This window comes from Drosophila virilis, chromosome 5, assembly GCF_030788295.1.
Source record: "Drosophila virilis strain 15010-1051.87 chromosome 5, Dvir_AGI_RSII-ME, whole genome shotgun sequence".
Taxonomy (NCBI): domain Eukaryota; kingdom Metazoa; phylum Arthropoda; class Insecta; order Diptera; family Drosophilidae; genus Drosophila; species Drosophila virilis.
Window position 1 is genome coordinate 11,970,436 of NC_091547.1, and position 26,659 is coordinate 11,997,094.

Below are 26,659 nucleotides of genomic sequence, written 5' to 3' on the forward strand. Positions count from 1 at the left end.
TTAACAGAATGCTAACATTGCAGTAACAGCGCAATACCATTACAGTAAACTAAATTAACGGATTTTAAAACGTAATATTATATTTTGGTTTAATATAGCATTTATTATGTAATAAAACAAATGTGAGCATTATATTGTGGTATGTATGTACGAATAGCCAAGCCATTTTTAATTTCATTAAGTTTGATTACAGTTTACAGTTTAAAAACTAAGATGATTGCATTTAAATATTTCGTTTACATATTGTGTATATATATTTTGCTAAGAATCTCTTTTAAATAATTCATTTCAATAAGAATTACATACATATATATATATTTACATATATGCATACACAATAATATATCGTTTTACTTTCAGATCCATTAATAAGGCGCATTCCAAACGGTGTTCTCTAGGCATATATATATATATATATATACATATATATATATACGTTTGAATATATATCCGAACTCAATCTCGAACCTAATGTGTAATTAAAAAAGAATATGATATTTGACATACAATACAATACAAGACTCGATTGGATGCGAATTAAACAAAAGCAGTTGGCAATTGCCCTAATCGAGTTATAAATAAAGCATGTATTGCAATTGCAATCGCATCGAATTTAATTACAGCCAAAAACAATTAACTCAACAATTAAATTGCAAAAATGTAAGCAGAGAAGCAACGATTATACGTAGAAGGTATAGAGATAAGTATACATATATATATATGTTCATATATATATATACATATATTTATATATGCAGGTAGTTAAAGTACAAACACACACACATGAATCAAGTATCGGGAATCGGGAAATGACGAAAATAACACATGCACCGATTGATGTCTGATTGACGGTATGTGATGTAGAGATGTATTAGGGAGTTCTTCGACAAGAAAACGGTTTTCACTACTTGCGTAACAACTAAGAACTAAATTAAGCTTTAATATCTAACCAAAACCCAGCAGCCCGTGGCATCATCGCGTCTATAATAACGGGGTCGATTATCCCTGAAAACGGTGACAGCGGGAAACTGGTTCTCCTGTATAAATCGTATGGTGGCACGCATCTGCAATGGAAAGCCCCCGCAGGCAATTAGCAAATTAGCAACCATGCCACAAGGTGTCTTGTGTGAAACGCACCTGTGGCGCAAAGTGCGGCGGCTCCACGTCGGGACTGGAGGACAAATGCTGCAGCAGAAACTCATCTGTTTGCGACAGCCACAGGTCGGCGCCGCGCAATGGATCATAATTGAAGGGTCCGATGCGCAGCATGCCCAGCGTCGAGTCATAAACGTCCAGCACCTGCACACACACACACACACACACACACAAACAAAAAATGAAAATGGATTAAAGTTAGCCAACCAGACAACTGGAGGCAGTTGCTCTCGCCGCACGCACCGTCTGTGAGCCCATAAAGATGCGCGCGTCGCGCAGCTGTCGATCGGGTCCTCGGTCCGGGAAGGAGGCCGGAAAAATCTCGCCAGTCTTGATATTAACGCCCACACCATAGATGATGGGGCAATTGATCTCGCCGCGCAGCATTGTGTTCAGCTCGCCCACGCAAGCCTGCGTCAAATCGATTTCGAGGTGATGCTTGTGGAATGATTCTGTAAGGGATTGAAGCTGGTGAGCAAGATCTTGGAGCTGGAAAAGTCAAGCCGGAAAAGCCTATGACTTACGCATAATGCTATAGAACACATCCTCGCCATAGCCTTGCGAGTCCCGATAGCCACCAATCAGCTGCAACTCAATGCGTCCTTCCGGATAGCCCAGCGCCAGCTCCTGGACACGCGACACCATTGTGCAAACGGCTTCATCCACGCCGCTGCCATCGAAATGCGCCAATGCCACAGCACCAGAGCCTGCCGTGAGTAACTTGTGTTTAGTTTCAAAGAAGGCAAACGAAGCCAATTTATGACTCACCTGAATGCCGCACAACAACAATAATACAGGTGGTGGCATCGTCGGCCCCAATGATGTTGATGTTCTTGTCGTGCGGTGCGGCAGCGGCCAGCTCCCGCTGTCCCACATAGAGCAGACCCACTGGGCCGACAGACTTGGCCTGTATGGAATGCAGCTGCTGTGCATAGTCTCTATAGACAGGATGCTGCAGGAACAGGCTGTTTGTATCCATCGGGCAGTCATCCTGCAGCACACCGTTCAGCACAAGCACCATCCTGGTCGTTTCGTCTCGTCTAGTTAACGCCTCCACCAAGCAGAGATTCAATTTCAATTACGCCGAGTTGTTGCCCCTTAAGACGAGTAGCACCAGCAACCAGCTGAAAACGAGACGAGAGAAGTTTCCATTATTTGACTTGGACCACAATCTTTTCATGCCAGACAACAAGAAGCATAAAAATCAATTTACGATGCAAGTCCGCCACGAAGATGGCAGCCCAAAGATTTGCATGCTTGATAATCATTGTCGAAGGCAACAAGAAAACGTACAAGAAAAAATATGTTATCTTCATGTTGGAGAAGTTTAAATACCCTTTCGATATTTATCTAGAACTAACCCATTGTTCCCATGGGAAAAAATGCTGTGTTTGCTTAGATATCTGAAAAAAACAAACAAGTTTTTTATTTTTGACCGATTGTTCCTATGATATTGATAATATTGTGGTTCGATCCAGTTGAGTTCGACAAATATTTACTACAGCATACTGCCTGGCCAAATGATAGAGCTCTCTGCTAAGTGTATACAATAAATGTGAAATATATGCGTATGCAAGCCGAGGGCGTTCCCATTGCCCGTTTCGCCATTCGTTTGGCGCTGCCAACTCGTTCTTTTTTCAGTTACTGTTTCAGTTGCACTTCCCCTTACCTCAGACCAACTGGGTGAGAGGCTCGTAAATTTGGAGGCCCTTTCGCAGAAGGCTAAATAAAAATGTCATACCTGTAGCTGCAGGCGAAATTATACCATATATCGTACTCGTTTATTCAGTTTTTATACACAAATACTTGATGTTCGAAATTGGTTCCCCAGTGGGGGGGCCCGGTCCGGGCCGCCCCCGGGCAACTGGCGCATTCGGTGGCTGTAAATCTAATAAAAACAATTTTTAAGGCCATTTTCGGGTCAACAATTAGTTGAGTCGTATATGGATGGCATGGCGCGCAGCACTGGGCGTCAATTGATGCCACACCAAAAGTCACAAATGTCACACGAAAGTTAATAACAATTAAGTGGCAACTGCAGCCACCAACACCACCAGCCAGGCCACAAACAACAAATTAACGACACAGCCAACGACCGGTTGCCGATAATTTAATAAAAATCTCATTTACAACCACTTCACAAGCAGACGTCGCCTGAGTAAATAGATCTTAGAAGCACAATAGACAATAATGGATCCGTGAGGCTATCGAAAAATATAAAAGGATTTGCGCTATGGACATGGTGAGTATTTTCGAAGGCTTCAAATATCGACAGTTAATTCATTTGCCACTCCAATTAACAGAGAGTAAGTATTCTGGTTAAGTAATCCAATTCGAAAAGACTTTTCTAAAGGTATATCAGAGCATTACCCACAAAAGAGGAGAGTTAGACCATAAGCCTACTTTATTCTATATTCATTCATCATCCTTATTCTATATTGAAATTGGCATCATCCTTTGCTGGCAATTCCTAGATCACAAAATATTATCTGACTCAACTATATTCAGGTTAAAATAAAAAATATATATCAGTTTGTTTTATAGAAAAGACTTTCAAACAGTTGCACGCTTTAAGGTGCATGTCAAAGTTAACATTAATTTAAGCATGTTAACATTTACAAACATGTTATCAAATTCGTTTTGATGGCTGTATTTAGCTGGCAACATTTGCCAGCCACTTTAACTACAGTTTAACATGCGATAATCAACACTGGTTGCTGCACAAGCTGCACCTGAAGCACCCTGTGCCGCACAATTGCCAAGCGCATTGACGATTCATGTCAAGTAGCTGGCAATTGACTTAAGTCGTCAGCTCACAGGCGCGCATTGTGTGTAATTGAGTTACATATTTACCTACAGCCGCTGTCTAGTTTCAATTAAGCAAAAATAAAGATGAGTTAAAGTTCAAGTACAAGTATGTCCACACACACACACACACACGCTCGCACACTAATGTGAGTGTGCAATAACAACAACAGCAAGTCGTAAACATTAAAAACAAGCAAAGGCGTCTGATTCATTTGAGTTGTATTTTAAGCAATTGTAAAAGCTAATTCCTGGCCAGGAAAAGCTGCCTGCAGAACGAACAATAACTGGTTCAAGAGCCGCAAGAGAAATAGCTAGAAATTGGCCTACAATAACAACACTATTAAATGCAGCAAGAAAAACAATGCCAAAAAAAAAATATATATATATATATATATATATAGAAAAAAGGAAAATGAATAAGAAAAAACTTCCAGTGAGGCAACCGAAAGGCAGCGTCTGACTTTTTGGGGGCATGTTGCCGATGCTGTTGCACGTTCCAGCCGGGCTTGCCGTGGTGCCACAGTGCTTGTTGCATTATGCATTGTTGTTGCCGTTGTTGCTGTTGTTGTTGCCTGGAAGCAATTTAGCCGCGATCATGCATGAATCTTGATTAGATATTCAACGAGAAATAATTTGAAAATGATGACAGTTCGCGATAGGCGCGCGCGTAGACAATCCAAGCCAAAAGGACCGACTGGGCTGTGTAGAAGAACCTCAGCTGCCCGTCCCGCCCCCTAGACATACATATGTATTTGCATCTAGCTAGAGCAGCCTTTTATAATACCCCAGATCCAGTAGTTGCAGCAACAAATGCCATATTCCCAGTTCCAACTTCCGATGCCCATGGCAATTGCCTCACTGCGCTGCCTTCTTGGCTGATAAGCCATCAAAACTTAAAGCCAAAATCAGCCAAACTGTTGGCCAAACAGTTGCCGCTGGGCGGGCGGTCTGGCAGTCAATTCGTGCCACAAGCTTTCAACTGGCGAGATTCCATTCATTTGATACGGCTATGTGGGCAAAGTCAACCAAATGAGAGATGAGCCAAATGGTGACTTGACATCACCGCAAAAGCCCAAGGCATTATGCAGAGAGAGTCACAGATACGAAAACCTTGGATCAACAATAATACCTTAAGCTATACGTTTCAAAAACAATCGAATGGATTAAATTAGATATTGTATTCAAGTAAATTTTGTTGGGTTGGCATACGCTATTTCAAACTGGTTGATTCAAACCTAAGTTTAAACGATTTCTGTTCAGATTGAACTATTTACAAGTCTGACAGGCATGTTTGAATTTAGAGCTAATTGAATGCCACATATCAAATAATACCCGCCGCTTCCTGTTCAATTAGATCATTTTTTTTTTAAGTATAGGTTAGGCATCTTTGAAATTACAACGTTTCCACGGCCTGCCCAGCTCAATCACAGTTTTGCGACTCTGAGCACGTCGCCTGTCAACGCTTCGGTTCGCTGTCTTAGGAAAATAAATCATCTGAAAGCTGGAACCACACAGCGTCCAACGACATAGACAATGGCCCACTTGAAGTTCTGAGAAGCGACCAGGCAGTGAGATACGAGTATCTAAGCCGAAATTCAACTGAAGTTGAATGCAGCAATGATCGATGGCAGGAGGCTATGGGCACTGGGCAATGGGCGACGTGCTGCAGTTTCAGCTGCAGCAACAACAACAACAACAACAATAAATACAACAACAACATGCAATGATCATAACTATCAGAAACGTTTCAATTCATTACGCGTGCGACGAGTCTATTACGAGGCTGAGACCTGGAACCTGGTCTGATTGACTGGTTTGGAGCAGTCGGTCCGTGCCGCTCGAGATTGGCCGGTTCGACTTTATAACAATCACAAATTATGGGTTTGCGAGCCGCGCAGCGCTGAGAAAATGATCTTGTAGATTTAACACTGATAGCAACAATGGAGCACAATCACAACAGGCAAGACTATATGATACCCTGCATCCAGCGTCACAATATGCATTCAATGTTTAGTTATAGAAAAAGACAAAAACTAATCAGTGCTGCTTCTTCTCTTAACACGAAACACAACTACGGCCTACACTCTTTGCTGGTGTATATGTTATACGATATGCTCAACAGCCACACCATATGTATCGATATTTATCGATTTCGTGAAAACTAAGAACTTATTGAATTAAAAACAGCAAGCTGTAAATACAAAGCTGTTTGAGAACCTACAGCTTATCGTTTCTTACATACACATAAAAATGAAAATATACAAACATAGCCAGAAAATCGATATTTATCGATTTGGAGTAGTCTCTCTGGTAGTAACAAGATTTTATGGTCTGTAGGATTTTTTTTATAAGATTACAACATATAGTTTCCCATTTTTTTACATGCACTTCCACAACAGCTTATACAACATCGATATTTATCGATTTTAAGAAAACTAACTAGTTATTGGGGAAAACTACAAAGGCCTCTAGACTTGGCAGCTGATGCTGATAAAAACATATAGTTTATCGTTTATTCTATAAATTTGCACAACATTATACCCTACTTAATTTGTACACATTGGGTAGAGGGTATCAAAAACTATGGCACTGCGCCGGCTGACTGTGGACCAATCGGAACAGGTTCCATTTAGTTAGCATCGGCATTCTTGGCCGCCACTTGGCCACATGATTGATTGCCCCTTTGACGACTCTGCCTGCTGTAACCTGCCACAACTGCCAACTGGCAACTGGCAACTGGCAACTTCCAACTGGCCGCAGTCGAGGAGCTGACCGAGTGGTTCATCTTTGCTCGTTGTTTGTGCTAAAGTAATTTACACCAGAGTCGGACATACAACGCGGCTGCCGTTGGCCAAGCGTCATGTTGTACACCTAACTGCCCCTCTATCTCTCCCTCTCCCTCTCTCTCTCCTATGGTTGTCTCTGCTCTGTCCATTGTCCATTGTCCAGGGTAACATGCGCGCTGCACATTTCAAATTCTTTATGGGCCCTTACACGACAATTGTCAACAAGCGCGAACAAATTTCATGTGCTCGCTCCGAGCGACCGGTTCTCTGCTTTTGGGTCTACCTCTGCCAGCTCCTCCCCCAACCCACGGCTGCTGCTGCTGCTGCTACTTTTGCTGATCTTCAGCGGAAATTTCGCCATGCGGTGTCGGTGGGCGGTTGTTTGGTCGAAAATGAAGAAATTGAAGACAACAACAACAACAATTGCCGGGCACATGTGATACACCGACGCGGAGAAATAGAGGGGTGGTAACAGATGGAAGAACGAGGGCTGCCACAGAAGAGGCTCTGATTATAAGACTCTATAAGACTATTGTCTGATAGTCAGAATTTCAAAATAACAGCACGCTTTGATTCTTTAAGAAAATATATTTATATTGTTGAACATCTTAAGAAAATATTGAATCTAATATGTTCTCTTTTGAGCCACCTTTTTATGGATCATATGAAAATCAAAGCGAAGACATTAACAAGTTCCATAAGGACAAGGCATATCATGACAAAACTATTCTGCCTTTGGATATAAAGAGAAGAGTGAGCCTAGGATATATGTAGAGCTTGTAGAAGAGTCTAGATTTTTTGAAGAGAGGAAGACCGAGAGATAGAGAGAGGGAGAGGGAATTCTTATTGATAGGAGAGGAAAGCTCCTTAGCTGATCTTTGGAGCTCCAGGAATAATAATCGACATGTAGATACAATAAGAGCCGCCCCTGCACTGATAAAAAGAAAAAGAGAGATAGAGAATAAAGGCAACAAGAGACAGAGGGAATCATTGAGAGAGAGAGAGAGAGAGAGAGAGAGAGAGAGAGAGAGAGGGAGAGAGTTGAAACAGAGCCAAGTAATGCCTGCTTCCGGGTTCGTGATTTTCGTTTTGTCCTCCGCCGTTGTCAGTTGTTGCCAGTTGCTGTTGTTGTCAGTTGCTGCTGTTGTCAGTTGCAGTTGTTGTTGTGGTTGTTGTTGCTGCGGTTGTTGCAGTTGTCGTTGTCATTGTTTTGTACACATTTCATGGCCATAAAATTGTGAACTACTTGGGAATTTTTTGGTGCTTTTTATTTTTGGGGGGAAACTGTGGATAAACTTAAGCATTTCGAAATGCATTGCATAGGAGGTTCAATCTCGAAAGGAAACTTGAGGAAACTCCTTAAAAGACATTGCCTCTTTTTTTGTTTTGTGTTTTTTTTTTTTTGGTGGCCCAAACAACTGACAATTTAATTTGACCAGAGGACTGAATGCTGCCTTTTGGGCACTGTAGAAGGAGTATAAACGTGACTGCCAATTGACTTCCATTCAATTTCGCCAAGGCACGCAAATATCGTGAGTCTTTTGCTGGATTTCTTTGGTTTGGCTACCTTGCTGCCAAGACTTATTTGAGCAAGAGGAAAAACGAAAGTTTCGATTTCGTGTTGCGGCTCTACAAAATTTGTTTTATTACCAAAAGAAACAAGCATTGGCAGTTGACATTTCTGAGCATGTTTCGCTGCCTTCCTGCTGCCCTCGCCCGGGTACACATTGTCATCTTTCGGTCCAAGTAGCTTCAAACCCATTCCGAACAATCAAAACTGGTTTAAAGACTGGCCTATTGAATGGCTCTAATTAGAATTGTACTTCGTGCGATTTGCGCTGCGGTGCCAGCCGGCACGTTACCCAATGCTCACCCGCAGCTCGATGAGTCCCATTCATAGATCTTCAACAACGGACAACGCCCGATGATTGATGATGTGCGGAACGTGAAGTATTCATTATACTGTCATCACCCCGTCCACAATTGTGCGAAATGAACGCTTGAGTCGCGCATAAATAGTTAACTAGAACAGCTTTGATCTATATAATTATTATCTGTGCAATTGGTGAAATAACTCCAAGGGTGCCGTAGAAAAATGTGCTTATGAGAAAATGAACAGATAGTTCATTAGATTGCTTCTATAATCCTAATCTATTATATCTAATTGTTAATATTATTATAATTATTATTTAGAACTTGATGGGATATACTTATAAATCTAGCTTTCTAAATATCTATCAATCTCTAGGTAGACACAGACAGTCGTTGTCTCGTTTATCTTACTACTATATAAGGATTTGGGATCTTTAGAATATATTAGATGCACACATATAACATTCCAGGTTTTCCACCCAACCCCACTCGAGAAGTTCTACTAAGATCTACTGAGTTTACAGATGATCTTATTACAAGCATTTAAAGCACCATTTTAAGCAGTTGATTTGGAATTTAGCAAGCTTTTTGCTAAATAAGGAAATTTGCTTTTAAATTGCGAATTTTTAAGTTGCAACACCAACGCACACATGCACTAACACGAACACACACACACACACACTTTAATACTAAGAAAAGCAAAGGTTTTGCACACAGAAAGAAGAAGCAAAAGCAGCTGCCTTCGCCGAAGATTTAATACTCTTGTGGACATATGGGTTATATTTTTTTCTGCCTGCTTTATGATATAGAGATTCGATCTGAACGACATTTAACGAAAAGTTTTAATCGGACAGCATCAAAACTAAAGATTAGAAAGAGCCAGAGAGGATATGCTCTTGCGACTTAGCTGTTAGAAACTCATCAAGAATATCTTAACTCTATGGAATCGGCTGTGTCTTTTGCTACGCGTTACACACTTGGTAAGAAAATTATAATGCCCTCGGCAAGGGTATAAGAAAACGCGCTAAGTACACATAGTACATATCTTTCCATAAACAACAACGATCGCACGTTTCTTGTTGTTGTTGTCTGTTGTTGTTTGTTGTTGTTTGTTGTTGTTTTTGCTCCTGTTGTTGTTGTTGTTATTGTTGTTGTTGGTGCTTCTGCTGCCTGTTAAGTTTACGGCTGCTTATGCAAATGCAAATGCGACTGCTGCGACTTGTGTGGAGTGTGCGTAAAAACGTTTTGCGCCTTTTGTTCACATGGTCCGACGGTTGCCTTTTTTTTTTAGTCGTCTTGTTGTTATTGTTGTTGTTGTTGTTGTTGTTATTGTTGTTTGTGCCTGCTGCTGCTGCCGATTCCAAAAGCGCTCGCTGCCGTCATGTCCAGTAATTAGCATAGCACAGAGTCGCATTTGTTGTCGTTGCTGTTGTTGTTGTTGTTGTTGTTGTTGCTGCTTGACAACTGCGGCGCTTTGTTTGTCTGCCATCTGCCCCTAGCACCCCCCTGCGTTACGTGGGTTGCTGCTGCAGTTGCGCTCATCAAATATTATCACACGCAGCATTTGCCATTAACAAACCAAAGTCTAATGCAGTTGCTTGTCGTCTCAAAAGTCAGCCTATATCTCAGGTAAGAATCCTTAAGGGACCATCGATTTAACGCCAACTTGCGGAATAGCTCCGGAAACACTCCAAACCAAAATACCTGAAATATCTTATCATAGACCAAGCTATACAAAAAGTGTAAATTGTATCCAAGAAATAAGCCCTTAAGGGGCAAATATTCTCATCTATCTTCTATTAAAATACTTAAGACTCGCTTGTTTACCACATTATACAGAGGATGGAGTAAACCATCCTTTAGTATCCCATGTAAGAACCCAAAACAGACGAACAAATCGAGCCAAAATGATTATATAGCCAACATTTCATATCAAAATATGTTATTGTATCTTACATACAAACCAATAAGCTCTATTATCGCACATAAGATGTCTTCAGAGACGCTCAATTAGGCTCAAACACAGGCTAATACATCTCACATAAGAATTCTACAAGTCTATATTTAGTTGAGGAATCATTGATTCAGCTTAAACTTTGATCATATCCAAGCAACAACAAATCAAGCTACACTCAAATATTCTGCACAATAAGCTGAGAAATGGCAACACTTTTGTGCAATTAAAAAAATAGGTAATAATAATAAAACCAAAACATTTTTTCTAATGAGAGTATCTTGGGCAAGAGGAGTTTGGCAGATTTCGCCAAAAGATTTGATGTTGGTTTTTGCAGTTTTGTTGTCTGATGCGCCGCCAGCAAATGAAAATGCGCCATGTTAAACGTGGGCTCATTTTTGTTTTTATGGCCAAGACAACACACACACACACACACACACACACACACACACAAACACACGACAACATCCACAGCAGATCGACTGGCATTTATAACATGCCTACAACGTGGTAATGGCAGCCCCACAGCAGCCTCAGCCTCAGTCTCAGCCTGTGTGGAGTGTGTGGCGTCTTGGAATACCAAATTTTATAGCGGTACACTGTAAAATATTTACCAGCCACAGTCAGGAGGCAGAGCATACACAGCTTTGGATCGAGCTACGTGCGGGGGCGGCAGGTTTGTTTTTATAGCCGCCCAAGTTTCACTCTATAGTGTCCGCCTCAGAGCCATATTCATGCCGCATGCGGCACTATAATTTATAACAACAACTGAACAACAGCTAAAGGCGCTCCACGAAAGCCAACTTCAAAACTGCAAAACGTAAAACTGCGAATTGGTAACTGCCAACTGCCAAATGCGAACTGCCAACTGCGAACTGCGAACTGAGAGCTGCGCACTGCAATCTGTTCCTCTGGGCCTTACGCGCTGCTGCGTTCATCCTTTGTGGGGCTGAAATTGCAGAGCATTGTTTGGTTTTCTGTCTTTTGTATACCCTAATCGGAAGCGAATGCCATCACTTGTTCAACAGGAATGAATGCGCAGGTAGAGGGTGAGAGCAGAAAGGAAGAGCGCAAAAGAGTGATTGGACTGGGAGGTAAGAAGAGGTATATGAGTTGCTCTCTAGATCTGAGATCCTCATATAATATATTATAATTTTAAAAATTTTTAAAAATGATGTCCTAAGTGTTTTTGATGTTGAAACGAAATAAACAGTAGACACGAAACGTTTAAAAAGCTGTAAACTTTTTAGGTGCAAGTGGAAATTAAATTAAAATTGAATTGAATTATAAATTTAAAATGTTTTAAACAAATAGTTGGGTATAGAAATATTCCATACTTTTCAATACTTTTTATACCACAGAGGAACATTACAAGTATCCATCAATAAATGAGCCTTCTAGAGTCTAGTGTATTTAATAAGTTAAGAATCTGAAGATTTAAATTTGAAATCTTTTGTGTGTTAAATGAACGTTTAAGATATTTAAAGATGTATTCCATATTCTGAGAAACTATGCCAAAGTGGAATATTACAAATATTTGGGCATCTATAAAATAATACTCCTCTTTGAATAGTTCGAGTCTTTCTTTACTACAGACTCGGTCTAGAGTATTACAATTTCGTTGCGTTCCCGAGAACTTTGGCCTTTGTTACATAGCCCGCCCCTCTCCTTCAGTGGAGCTGTGTGGAGAGTGGAGTGGCAAGGCACGCCTCTATCTGCAATGTGCGATCTATTGCGACGGGCGCTTTCCTTTGAGCGGTACGTAGACAATCTGAAGGAGCGGAAGAGGGGCTGCTGGGAGGCATTGGATAGAAGGCAACGCTAGCTCTGTTTCACCTGAGATTGATAGCAGTTGACGTCTATGGCTTTGGATTTGGTGGGTGCACTCACTGACAAAGGCTGGCTGAATGCTGTATACTGTGTACTGAATACCTTTATGATACGCCAGGTGAATTATGGCAACGGTGCGCTGCTCCATTTGATCTGAATAGGTCTCATATATGCGAGAGTACAACAGGTTTAGCCATTCCCCCCGCTCTTGATTTATAGGAAGCGATTGTGCGTTTTGCAAATTACGACAACGATGTCGGCAACTTGGGTGTGTGCGTGTGTGTGTGTGTGTGTGTCTGAGTATTCGTTATTATTATTAATAACTGAGTGCAACATCATCATCGTAATCATCATCAGCATCAGGACGAAGGTGCATGGCTCGTCTACGCTTGATTGAATCTTTTATATGTGTGCGGATTTAGAAGCAGCCGTTGACCAGCATTGAAATTAAATATTTATTAAATTGTCGACAGCAGCACACAATGGCATATAAATCAGCTTAAAAACTATTCAATGAATATTCCAATCAATGGCCCAAACACTTTGTCTGCAGCTCCTACACCAGGATGCCAGGTTGTGGCAGGGGGTGGGCGGGCAAAGGGGTTTGGGGGCGTGAGCCAGCTGAGCTGATGAGCTTTATACAACATCTGACCTCTTCTGCATATGCAGGAAATTAAATTTCATTTGAGCTTGTTTTGAATATATAGAATTAAGAAGGTTTCTGTGAGTCCTGAAAATACCCTGTTAACAGCAATGGAAATAGTTCAGCATCAAGAACTTGAGCTTTATTATAAAAGCAAATAATCAGGATTTAGTTTTATTTATTCTATTTCTTCGCAACCTCTCCGTTAATCGTCTGATCGTTATGATATTTTTAGCGTATTCAAAAATGCGTATTCTATAAATCTTCTTCTTTTCGTTTAAAGGGATATATCTTAGACTACTAAATTGTACAGCATAAAAGATGCATCCTTCTGCCTGCCTGAGGCTGATCGATAAACTCTTCCCCATATGATACTTACAGGGTATTAAAAAAGAGCTGCCTTAGCTGTAGAGCTTAAAAATATCTATGAAATTATTGAAATATAATTAAATTGACAAATGGAAAGCTTGCATTTGTAGAGTTTTATTGCCAGCTAAAAATCTTAACTCAACAAAAGCCCAGGCATACTCAAGGATAACGTCTCAACTTTTGTTAAATATATTGCAGGCGATTGTGTCCTTTTTCTCGGCTATGGCCTAAGGACAACTGATGAGTGACCGCTCGCCGAAGTGCAGCAGCAGGAGGCAGCAGACTCCCTCGGACGGGTCAGTCAATGGCCTCAGGTTACATTTGACCAATTTCAACTGAGAGGCAGATTTGCTTTTGAAAAGTACAAATTGAGGTGCAGGCTGTGTGTGTGTGTGTGTGTGTTTGTTTGTGTGTGTGTGTGTATGTTGGTTGTTAGCCTGAATGGGGTTGCAAGTTAGTTTAATTAATTCGACATCGAAGACTGTAAACATGGCTCGACAACAATCTCCAGCTTGACAGTTTACCTGAAAGAGGTGTAGTAGGCACTTGTCGTCAGTCAGACGGAGAGGACAGTTGGACAGTTGGACGGCTGGAGCGACACATCTACCCACACACTCGAGCGTCTGTTCTCCATTTAAGCAAAAACAAGACTATAAACAAAGCACACAACACCAAAGAACTTTGACTGCTTTGACCCGCTCGAGACTAAAGATGCTTCAATTAGCACTTTGGACACAGATATTAGTTGGAAAAAACAACCAGGCACAGTTACTCGCGCATACACCCAGTTTTAATAGCATCTCTACGTCTCTCTCTCTATCCCTCTCCCTCTCTCTCTCTCGCTTCCTTTCTCTAGGTGAGGCGGCACATAAAACGCGAGAAATCGGAGAAAACCCAAAACCCTAGACAAGATAAAGTCTCTGCCGAGGGCAGCTGCACCATAAAACATCTTTCAAATATGTAGACTAAAGTAAAAACTAATTACGAGAGTCATAAAAGATCTTAACAAACCAAAGTGCGAGCCAAATGAGTTGCTTTTCAGTTGTTTAGCTTTTCTTAATGGAGTCTTACTTCAAAAATTATATGACATACACACATATATATGCAAATATCTGTTACATACAACCTGACGGACGTATCTGCTCTATATTCAACATATGCATCTATATATATGTTTTATATTCCCAATGAGTCGCTTTTCCAAATTAGGTATTACCCTAAAAATTATATGACATTTGCACTTATCTGTTACATACAAGCTGACTCATCAATAAAGTGGCCAAGTATTCTGTTATATAAAGATTATAGGACGTATCTATCTAGCATATATTATTTGCTATATATGCAACACATATACATATATTCTATATATATTCCATAATATATTTAAAATAAAAAAAGCGCCACTTTCTCGACTGATAAGCCTTATTGATATATAATATACAATTGTTAATGTGAATCAAACAAAAATTATTAATAACAATACTGATAAACAATACTTTGTTTTTTATTTTCTTTCGAATTTAATAACAAAATTTTGCTATTTCATGAATTTAATCCATAGCATTTGCTAGAAGCATTCAAGACTTTGGTAACTTTCTACGGTTTCCTATGGACCAGTCCCAATATAATATCATGATATCGTATCTGAACGAAACCCTAAATTAAAAGGTATATATATGGAAATATTTGGAAATGTGTGTTGGAATTGCGAATTTGAACTTAAGCATGAACAATAATGAAATATCAACAAAGTCTGGAAAAGAATATGAATATGTAAATAGAAATCGAAATATGAATATGTACAGGATGTAAGGTCTATGAGTCTGTGAATCTGCATATGGAAATTGATGAATAGTTGATGAATATGAATTTCAATATATGTCAAAGTCTCAACTTAAAAGTGAGGCGTTTTCTGTATAAAAATCGTATAATCTACTGGGATCTACAAGTTTTCCATCAATCAATTGATATTTTGAGTATATATACAATATATATATATATAAATTATATAAAGTATATCCTATATAAAACTGAATATATAAGGAATAAAAAAGTTTACAGCTCTGTCATTCTAAGACTCTGCCTAGCTAACAGTTGCCCCATCCAAATGATGGAGATCGCAATAGGAGCCCCTGGACTGTGCCCTGTGACTTGGTAAGTAGATAGAGATAAGACGTCTTGTATTATTTTTAGTTAACTAATATTGATCATTGGGTCCAACTTGTGCCTGGTTCGTTGCTTGATTGATCGCCGGGGGATGAGTCGCCGTCGCCGTGGACGGTTGGGACGATCCTCATCGATTGCGACTGGATCGGGCAGCGAAATAAATTGTTGCTACACGTATAAGACATCGTGTACGACAAGTTAAGACAACGATCTGTGCGCCTCCGCGCTCCGACAAGCCAGAAGATCGCCTGGCCAGCATCATGCGGTGCGCCGCACTGCGCTGCATGCGAAGAACAACAGGAAGAGCCAACGGCCAAGAGGAAGATCAACACAGATGGATAGATACGAGAAGTCTTTGCGACTTTGGGTCTTGTGTGCGTGGACATTATTGCGCAGTGTCTATATCATTAATTAATTTAATCACTTCTACATGATTCTGTTGTACGTTGCCAGCTTTGTGGCAAGCGTTATTAATTTTAACAAAAATGTGATTCTCTGCCCTGCGTCGAGTACTTGGAAATGGGCATTGGGAAAGCCCCCAGGCAAACGCAATCGAATCAAATACGCATACAGCTCGAAAACATTTACAAAAAAAATATACAAACATATACATATATATGCATCTCCCCAAGCTGGACAACCAGCTAATCAGCTCAGTTCGATTGCTCAAGCGAACAGATTTATGAATACGAAACTCTTATCAGTGCCGAAGCCTGATTCAAAAATTTAACGCCGAACTGAGCTACAAAATGTTTTATGATCATTCAGCGTATGGCGATAAGAAGTTCTACTAAGACCGAGTATTCAGATCGGAATATGCGTTTCGTGTGTCAAATACTAAAGAGCCACACTTTCAATTTTTCTCTTGGACTGGGGGCACAGCATCTTCGGAGCAGCTGTCTTATCTTATCTTATAAAGCAGGCAACTGGAATGCTTAACTTACGTTTGTTTCCAGTTCAATTTTGGACACTTTTGATCATATATTTAGTTATATTCAGCTGCATCTGTTTATGTGTATATTATTTGTTGTTTACTGGGAAATTCGCACACAAAATGCACTTGAGAGCCGTCGGCTATTTAATTTTTTTTTTTGCGCATGCACACGGAGACGCACTTGGATATTTATGGGTAAATGGGATTTTTTTTAGGCAGCGGCAGCGGCTGCGGCAACGGCAACGGCAACAATAAATATCAACAACGATAAAAACAACAACTACTGCTGCAATCCGCGAGTCGCGCTCAACGTTGGGGGCTCCAAAACCGGACTGAGCGCTGTTGACGACTGCGACTGCGACTGAGGCTGTGACTGTGACTGCGACTGCGACTGAGCAACTGAAGCTCAAGTCCAAGTCGAGTCGGCGTCGTTGCTGCTGCTGCTGCTGCTGCGGCTGCTGTTCGCGTATAAAAGAGTCAGCGTCAGCGCCAGCGCCGCCTGCGCCCCAAGTCAACTGGCCAGACAGAGAGCGCATGCTTGCTGCCACCGGCAACGAAATATATTGAGCAAGCAACTCCGCCAGGCGCAGTTGCGCTCTCCCACACTCAAACGCTCTCTCGCATTGCTCACTGGCTTAAGCACAGACGCTTTCTCTTTCTGGCTTACGTCTTGGCGTATATCTGTTACTGTCGCACATAGACAGCTTTTAGCAGAAGCTGCTGCCGGTCAGCGCCAAATTGCAAATACGAAATAAATGAAAATAAAATTTAACCGTTAAATATAAATGAAAGAAATGTTCTTATATTGAAAAATGAAAAAAAAAAACCGCCTTTACAGGTGTTAAGCAATCCCCTTGGGCTTGACAGATTTATAAATCCAAATAAGATTAATATATGGATTAACAATTTTTGTTAAAAATGTATTTTAGAAAATTCTCAAATACTGCTCAACACACCTGGTGGCACCGCTTTCTGGCAACCTCGTGCACTGAGTGAAAAGGCAAAATGGAGCCTGGCGCTTAGAGTTTGTCTCATCGGGCTGCACTGCATGCATGCGCGACAGAGATGGCGCTTGCAGCAACACGTGCTCTTATCAGTTGAGTGAACTGAACTAAAACCGAGTGAAATTCCCACTCAAGCAGCTGATAGCGAAAGAGTTGAGTTGGGCTAGCTTGGGTTGAGTTTAAGTTGAGTTCGATTTGAGTGGAGCTTGTTTGCTTCTCTTCGGCTTATTGTTATTTTCTTTTTTATTTTTTGTTTGCTTAATTTCATTAGATGCTGGCGCAGCGTTGTTGTTGTTGTTTTTTTTTTTTTGCTGTTGTCTGCGGTCATTCGTCCAGCTTGGGGTTGCATTTGGCCAGCAGCCACGTTGGCCACTCGATGAGCTCTAATTGGTCAGCAGCAAACATTATACATTATATGCCAGACGAGGGCCACTTAAAACCCTCAAAGCCCCTATTCGGGTATTATGCGACTAGCTGGGAGTCGGAGGCATAAACAACTTTTCAATCGATATTAGATGATAATAAAATAAACTAGGGCTTTACAAAAATGTGGGAGAACTGTGCGAGCTAATGGCAAAATTGATATTAAATAAATATATATTAATTAGCTACGGTCTCAGCTTTAAACTAAGATAATTACGGGAAGAGCTAGAAGAAGTTTTTAGAGAACAGTGCTTTTCTAATAAAATTTAGCTCAGATATATTAGCATCATAATAAAGGGGTCGGGCCTTATATATATTAACATGATTAAACGACTCATATACAAAGCAAGTTCTTTGAGGTTCATTGAACGATTCATCTAGTGATTCGTTGTCCAAGTCTAAGTGGTACAAATTGAAACTAGAACTGCTTGGGAATAACAAGTGAATGTCTGTTGAAACTAATGTCTAAACAATTTTGACTTGGCTAATTGCCAATATCGCTATATTATCGTTTTCTTAACAGCCATTGGGAGAAAAGAGTTTGCTGTGACGATGACACGATGACGTTTCGCCTGGCTTTTAGAAAAGTAAGTCGCTTGGCATATACACTTGGCTTAGTATATATTAAAGTTGACGACTACGATTACCACTAAAATATTAAATAGGTAAGTTGGGAGTGCCCGATAAGAAGATACTCTTTGTTGACTCTAGCCTAAGGGAATTGTTAATAAAACATGATTTCGATATCGATTCTGATCGATTGTGTCGGAGATGCTTCCGTCTACCTGTCACATACATTTGCACAAAACCAGTATACCCTTTTACCCATTTTGAAAGGGTTCAGGGTATAAATCCCAACGCAAAAGCTACTCAAAGCATTTGAAAGGAGTCTTAAGACAGCTTAAATCCAGTTTTATAATGTATTTAATCTTAATCAAGCTATACTTACAAATTTTGCAACAGCTTCTTCAATTATTTTCTTGCCAGCCAGCCAACTAATCAAAATTTAAGCACATTTCAACAAGCTGCCACCTGAACAAATGCCAACATTTGCTCGGAAAAAGCCAACCAGAGAAATAGAGAGAGAGAGAGAGTGAGAGAGAGACCCCAAAGTGTGGACCCCAACTGACCAAAGCCATTACGCACCGCTGTGAGATTGTAATCTAAGATCTCGTTATTGGAGCAGGGATTTAATTAGACAAATGTGCGCAATTTGTAATGTCATTTTTCAAATGACGACCAAGTTGGGGAAAAGCCAACTGTGAAGTTTTCTTTACTTTTTCGGGTGTTAAAAATGCAAGCCGATGAAAGAGGGAGCAGAGAGTGAGGGGCAGAAGGCGGGCGAGATAAAGATAAAATAGGTAAGGAAAATGGGAAAATGCGCAAAATATGTGCAAATGTGCAGCATGTGGACAGTGGTCATTATTTTCGTTTGGGGCAGGTACCAGTTACGACTACTATTTGGCAACCAGAATGTGTGTGTGTGTGTGTGTGTGTGTGTGCGAGCGAGTGTTTGTGTGTGTGTGTCAGCAGGCGGTCCATGTCGAGCATGTTCGGCTACAGCCACGGCGGCAGCGACAAAAAATGAGATTTGCTGACCAATGGTCATTAAAGCACATTTACAATTGCCCAAAGCCAGGCTAGAGTCTTGGCCGGCAACCAAATGAGGCGGCAGCAGCAGCAGCAGCAGATACTGCGGCAAACTTGGCTCAGCTTTGGAAAATGCAAAATGGCCAGAGACAAGCGATCAAATCGATGCCGAAATTAATTTATCTGCTCGCTACCAAATTTGACAAATTGCAAATGTATTTGGAATTGACTGCAGCTACTCCTCGCTGGCGCAGAGGGGCCTCCGACTGGGGCTCGCTATTGATGCAGCCAATTAATCTTATCAAGCTGTGAACTTTTGCGTAGATTTTTTTTACTTGCCGCTGCGCAATTGTCTAGGCGGGGCTTGGCAGGAGGCAGGGAGATTGGGGTGTGGGCGATTCACAGTACTTGGCTGTACTTGGTGGCATCCACTTGATTGCGCTAATTGGACGCGAATGATGAGGCGCTGCGCGCGATATGTCAACGGGGAAGCGGCAGCAGGAGCGGGGCGGACGATGATGTGGCAGCTGCTGCACGATGACAAGATTTTCATTCATTCATAAAATGGAAACAACACTTAACTCGTTCAATGAGGCACAAAAAAAGAAAAGAATGAAGACGAAACAAAATACGATGCTGACCGGAAGTTCTTGTTCTGGATTGCAAATTGCTCATCGCGTGTGTATTATGTGTGTATGTATCAATCAGCGAATCTTATGTGAATAGTTTTTTAGTTAACTAAAACAAACATTGTCTAGAAAACATTAAAATACATATAATGTGTCTGAATGTGCCTTGTTTGGCTTCATGAGAATTGCATAGAAGGGTGATATTTAAGCACAAGAGCCGACGTGAGTAAATGATAAAAATGGAATTGGATGGAAACAAGAGAAATATATAAAATACTTTACTTTACTACCTTAACGTGAAATTATGAATTTGGAAGGAAATGAATTAGATATTTTTTGAGGAATTTCCAGACCAAAGAAATGCAATCTTTGCCTTTTCTTTCCGTCTACCAAGCCAGGGCCAATAATTAGCCAGTTGCCTTCCCGTGCCAGTGTTGAAAAACGAGTATATAATCAATTTTCATTAATAACGAGTTTTTTATGTTATTTTCTTTTCTTAGACAAATGTATGTGTGTTTATCTGGATAATTAAATGTGCACAGTCGACACCCAGCACGAGTGTGTGTGTGAGCAGCTCTTGTCAAGTTCAAAAGTGTTAATTGAAGCAAAGGGTTTCGCAGTGACAAGCCGCAGCGTTTCCGTTTTGTAGCTGACGCAGCTGCTATCGCTGTCGTAGTTGCAAGTTACAGTTCGGAGCTGTTGTATTCATTCAGCTTGGGGTTCAGAGTTCAAATGCAGGCAAAAATATGTAAATGCAGGGCGCTTGCGTGTCGGGTCTATAGGGGGGTTTCGTTCTAACCGATTTAACCATTACACAGTAACAACAACATCAATTTCGGGCACTGGGAACGGGTCACGAGGTGCCACAGTTGGTTTTGAGCAGGGAGAAGCAAATGGAGGAGGAGGAGGAGGAGGCGGCCCTGGCGCAGGCGCGCAGACTAAACGCTTGTTAAAGGGCGCGCTCGAAATTGAGGCTCTCATTGTTGTTGTTGCTGCTCTTGCTTTTGCTGCTGCTGCTGCTGCTGCTGCTGTGTGGTTTGTGGCAACCGCAAAAACAAATCAAGCGTCAGGCAGAAGCAGACAGGCAGCGGGCGCGCTAAAATCCGAATTCGATTTGCAATTTTCAGGCTTTGCAGTTGAGTAAACAATTTTGAATGAAATGCAAGGCGAATGTCGATGCATAAATGGCGGGGCATGGCGGGGTAACAAGCTGCAAGAGGGTTGGCTTGTGTTGATTTGCAATTTCATGGCAGCCACAATTTGCACCTCATCAACTCTCTATCTCATGGGCAGCAATGGGCACGGGTGATGATCTCTCCCTGCCGAATCGTTCAATCAGCGCCTCAGCCAAGCGGCACTGGGCCAAAAGGTTGCCATCAGCAACGGCTGTGGCACGTGCAACAGCCAGAGCCCGCGAGGCCCGGAGCCACAGAGCCGCAGCAGCCTGAGAATGTCCCAAATAGTTAAGGCTCAATTTCTCTATCAGAGCCAGCAGATGCTTAAAAATGCACCATCTCGACTGCGACCAGGAAGTGGACAACAACAAGAAATGAGTAAAATTTTTTTTGCACGTTAGATAAATAATGCATATCTCACGCACTTGAACCTGGCACTGAACCTGAGCCTCTGGCTCCTAGCTAGTCGCTGGTCAAGCGTTTAATGAAGGCCCAGATCCCATGGCCATAATAAGTAGCCCCAACAATGGGCCCTGCGCCGCCAGTGGAAACATTGGCCTAGGCCAATTGCTGGCTGCGTGTCTGCGACTTTGGAGTTTTCGATTTTGGCCCGATTGCGGGCCGCCGTTCGATTTAATTTAGCAGCGACTGTTAGCCGGAGAGCCCCCCTCCACACAAAAGATTCATTAAATTTTCTTGCCTTTAGGCTGCGGGCAGGATGGGGGTTGGCGACGAGGAGATTTTCTCCTATTTACTTTTTCCCAAGATCAACTTGCCTGCGGCTCAAAAGATTTGCGCCAAATTGCCTGCCCGCCTGGCCTGGGCTGCAATTGCAGGCCTTTTTTTATACCCTTACAAAGGGTCCAACAATTTTGTTATGAACGGGCCTTTTTATAAAACTTGTACTTTTTTTTTGGATGACTGTCAGTCAAGCAGCATTTCTTTATACTCCCGTATAGTCTTATCAACATGGGATCCCTTTGTTTTTGTTGCTTTCTCAAGATATATTCATTTACAAGCCTTATCAATATGTATTAATATGTAGGCAAAACTTTATCAACATTAGATTACCATATCAAATACATAGTTCCTATGGGAACAAATCAGTCATTATATACGTTTTCGTTGAAAAAACAAGTTACACTGAGATATTAAGAGCTTCAAATGCAAAAAAAAAAAAAATAATAGGAATAATTTTGAAAATATCGATCTACTATAAGGGAGCACAATCTTTTGAAAATAGCTAATCTAAAAAGATATTGGAGATCTTCCGTATGCCTGTGAGGGTATTTGAACTTCGCCACATCAAAAATAATGCTTCTTTTTTCTTTTACCGTTGCGCTGATGCGGCGCCGATTGGCGCTGCGGCAGAGCGCGGCGAAATGGATTCATTAAATCCAAATGCTGGGTTTTAGGAATTTCGAGTCTGTGTGTGTGTGTGTGTGTGTGTGTGTGCATGTGTCATTTGGTGGCCCACATCTGCAAGCTGCAGTCAATGGCTGTGCGCCCTTTCGGCTTAATTAACAACGCATTACAAATTACAATTTCTGTTTATTCAATAAAGTTCGTTAATGAGCGAGCACCGCAGCGGCACGCAACAGACGCGAACGTCGCCGCAGATATTGCCCAAGCCAGCTGTCAACAGCAGCCCCAACTTTAAGAATAATTGTTTAAGAATTATGGCATTTTTGACAACTGCCAACACCAGCACGCACAAACTCACACACACAACAAATGAAATGCGTTAATCATAGGTTAATCTTATTATAAATTAAAAACAAAGCGTAGCTTCTGCTGCTTTGTTATTGTTTTGTTATGTGTAATTACATGACTCACCTGCGCTTTTGCATATCACCAATAAGTTTATAAATATTTACATACACTTTTCACGCACTAATTACAATAAGAATTTTAAGCTCATATTTGTGTTTAGCTAATTTTTATTTGTTAGCTCCAATATCACGGTAAATAATTCAGTTCGGCACTGTGTGACCGCAGCACAACAATTATTAAACAGCTGTTCATGTGCATTGACTGTGGCGGCCAGCCGATAACAGCAACGACTCAATATTGCTATAACAGCGTATCGAAAGTAAGCCCTGTACATTGTAACATTTCGCTGCACCACAACCACTTGAAAGTACAGCGCAATACTTGTCATCGATTATTCCAGGCAATCGAAATTTGACAGAGCCTGAAATGGGTCATTTTAATTTTATGCTAGTCAAAAATGTGTGCTCAGTTATTTTTTGGGAATAAATAATAACAAAATTTTTATTCAAAACATTGACATTGGTCAATATACTGCTGCCCTTATGCCTTATCGACTGTTACATGGAAATACATATAACATCTACATGGACTGCACCAGCATAAGCAGATCCTCCTTCAAAAAGTTGAAATCAACTGCCACCGGAGTTGGTATTGCTGGAACCGCAAAAAGTAGCAAAACATTTGGAATGAGCCTGCAAATAAGCACATTATTTATAAGGCTGTAAAGGATGTGTTTTTTTGTTTTTGTTTTTATTATACGCACTTGCAGTCGTATAAAGTCTTTTCCATGTCGTCCTCGCTAAATTTACCCTCACTGGTGGCCACCAGGTTAAACTCGAGTGATTCATCCGCTAGGCACGATTGCACAAACTCAAAAATATCAGAGATCTTTTCATATACATTAAAGGTACCCTGGAAAAAAATTAATCACAATAAATAAATGAATTTTATAGCCTGCCTGACAGATCACCTGAATGTAGAGACCATTGGGAAACTTGATCCTTATCAAGGAGTAGCGATACATGCGCAAATTGCGCTGCTCCTCGCGCTCCCGCATGGCCTTCGTCTTCAGAATTTGGGCGCTCTCAATGGCTTCGGCGCGCAGCTGCTGCTCCCGCTTGATCTCCTCCGGCGAGATGCGATAGAAATCGTCGGGCAGCACAACGCGTCGTGCCTGCGACGGCAGCAACACCTTGATGTTGCGATCCAGCTCCAGCTGTATTGGCTCTGAATTTTTAAGGGCATCCACAAGCGTGACCAGATCCAGACCCTCCTCCATTTGTTCTTTGCTCCATAAGAGGAAGGGCTCGCCATCCACCTCCACCTCACTGAAGCCAGCTGCATAGAGCACATCCAAGGCGCCATCCACATAGCGCACCTTGTCACTGAATATTTTATTGGACATGCGAATTTTGCAGAACTTCTCCTCGTCTGGATTCTGGATGAGGTTCTCCAAATATTTAATAAGTGTGGCTGTACAATCATCGGCCTTCTCTTTCAAATTGCAGTTCTGTATGATCAAGCAGGCGGTCAAGCCACGCTCGAACTCCAGCTGCTGATAGAGAAAGTCCTTGATTTTCAACTTCCAGGCCTGCTTGGGCAGCACCTCCTCGCCTATTAGTGGGCAGCGAAAGAATACGCCCTCACAGGCTAAATTCCGATTTTCCACAGTCGAGGTACTGGCGCCTGTCGAGCTGGCTCCAATCGAGCTACTTGTGTTGGAAAGCTCCTCCTTTTGGCGACGCTCCGCCTCCAGCTCGCGTTTGGCCTGCGCCTTGATTGCTGCCAGTGAGGTGTTAAAGTCACGCGATTCCTTGCGTTCAATGCGTGCCAGTGCAGCATTTGCAGCAGCGCGAGCCTCTTTGCTTAGCTCGTTGCGCTTGGGCGGCACATACACATCCACTGGACGTCGTGAACTGCTCGTGGGGGCATCCGGCTTGGGCGCATTCAGCTTGTGACCCTGACCCATGCCGCCACCCAAACGCAGCTGTTGAGAAAAATGTTTGAACAACGGTCAAGTAAATATGGGGGGGTAACTGCGCTTACCTTGAAGGCGGCCTCCTCCTTCTTCTTCGAAAAAAATCGTTTAATTTTTGACATGGTTAACAAGGTTTAAATTCTTGGCGAATGCTCCTTGGGCAACTTCAATTTGGCTACAGATAATTTAAGTTCCTCAATTTCCTTCAAAGTGCCTAAAAAGATTTTCACCAAAAATTTATGATGTTTTGTGCTAACCATATACAGTCGAAATGAATATGACAAAACATGACTTGTTTGCCTGTCACTCACTCGGCCTGACAAACTTCTCAGTGATCACTCGACCGTAGACGCCCCAGGACCAGGCAATCAGGACACCCGTGCCCAGCAGCAGCGCCAGCAGCACCTTCAGCAGCGTTGCCTGTAATGCGGTAAACTCAACGGGACTTTGCCACTGCCACTGCCAGTGCCAGTCGCCTGTGAAGGTGTTGAATTCGCTGCGAAATTGAACAGCAGCTTGCAGAGCGACTCCAGCGAAGTGTTCAACTTGTTGGGCGAAGGCCTGTAGGGTTTTGTTGAGGGTGTGCACATATGCTTCGTAACTCATTGGCCTGGCAAAAACACTTTGCGCGTCAGTATGTGTGTGCCAATGTGTTTGTTCTTTGTTTTATTGTACTTTGTTTACGTTGTACGCATTTTCCATGGAAAACACAAAAATGACTCGCAGCTGTCTGACGTCGGCTCAATAATTAATCGTTCTATTCGATAATATGTTAGTCAAAGCTTATATTACAGTTTAACAGCGTGCTGTTAAACTCAAAATGGCTCTGTTAGTGTTACAAATTAATGTTGTCAAAAGTTGCGCGCCAAGTGTGCTGGGCAATTTGAATTTGCATTCAACTTTAATAAAAATGCCCTCCGGGCGTGACCCCATTTGCTTACGCGTTGATTTTAGCCGAGGTTTAGGGCAGCAAATTGCCTGCTCCACTTTCTCTCATAAATAAACAACAACTGGCTGTCCTTAAACGGGGCAACTAGTGGCGATTGGCCTTAATCCAGGTTGCTTGCGTAATTGTTGCCATTGCACACGCCCCTTATTGTGGCAGCTGTGCGTTCTGACAGCGCATCCTTGTTGTGGTTGCCTGTGGCGTGTTCAACATAATTGAATGATTTTTGGCCATTTCGGCAAGTGCTCTGGCTTTTGCTTCCTGCAATTTTGGGTGATTCTGCACGCATCAGCGTTTCATAATTTTGCAGCTGTATGATTGATTTTGAAGAGCTGCATCCTTGGGCATAATGTTTATGAGAAGCGATTTGCACACCACATTCCCAACCCAGTTGCGGCCGACCACCTTTCGAACGCTCCACAGCGCCTTGGCGCTGGGTTCAACAGCCCAGAGCCACAGCGCCGAAACATGAGCATTGGAGAGAAATCTGCACAGACGCGTTGTTGTTGCTGGGCAGCCAAGAGCGGCAACAGCGTGCAGCTTATGGCTTCCGTATGCCCAGCTCGCTCCACTGACTGTGGCGCGACCAAGAGACCAAACACCCAAGACCCCAAGTCTGTG

General features: G+C 41.9%; 3 protein-coding genes across 4 annotated transcripts; all 3 read right to left on the bottom strand.

Moving 5' to 3' along the window:
* Window positions 1-129: 129 nt before the first annotated feature.
* Window positions 130-23,335, bottom strand: Ntan1 (N-terminal amidohydrolase 1). Of its 2 annotated transcripts, none has more exons than XM_015174489.3 (6): window positions 23,178-23,335; window positions 1,924-2,279; window positions 1,680-1,862; window positions 1,399-1,607; window positions 1,138-1,299; window positions 130-1,064 (listed from the first exon to the last, which is right to left on the bottom strand). In XM_015174489.3, the coding sequence occupies exons 2-6, from the start codon at window positions 2,174-2,176 to the stop codon at window positions 939-941; spliced, it is 933 nt and encodes a 310-aa protein (XP_015029975.1). In that variant the 5' UTR covers window positions 2,177-2,279; window positions 23,178-23,335; the 3' UTR covers window positions 130-938. The 2 variants fall into 2 exon arrangements, with proteins under 2 accessions (XP_015029975.1, XP_002050302.1); XM_002050266.4 differs by lacking the exon at window positions 23,178-23,335 and adding an exon at window positions 16,531-16,863.
* Window positions 23,336-23,581: 246 nt separating this feature from the next.
* Gint3 (GDI interacting protein 3) lies at window positions 23,582-25,303 on the bottom strand. The gene is made up of 4 exons (XM_002050265.4): window positions 25,161-25,303; window positions 24,085-25,101; window positions 23,878-24,026; window positions 23,582-23,806 (listed from the first exon to the last, which is right to left on the bottom strand). Exons 1-4 carry the CDS (start codon window positions 25,212-25,214, stop codon window positions 23,695-23,697), a joined length of 1,332 nt encoding a protein of 443 aa, XP_002050301.1. The 5' UTR covers window positions 25,215-25,303; the 3' UTR covers window positions 23,582-23,694.
* Window positions 25,163-25,844, bottom strand: LOC6625204 (uncharacterized). Its single transcript, XM_002050264.4, has 2 exons — window positions 25,404-25,844; window positions 25,163-25,306 (listed from the first exon to the last, which is right to left on the bottom strand). The coding sequence occupies exons 1-2, from the start codon at window positions 25,696-25,698 to the stop codon at window positions 25,227-25,229; spliced, it is 375 nt and encodes a 124-aa protein (XP_002050300.1). The 5' UTR covers window positions 25,699-25,844; the 3' UTR covers window positions 25,163-25,226.
* Between the last annotated feature and the right edge of the window lie 815 nt (window positions 25,845-26,659).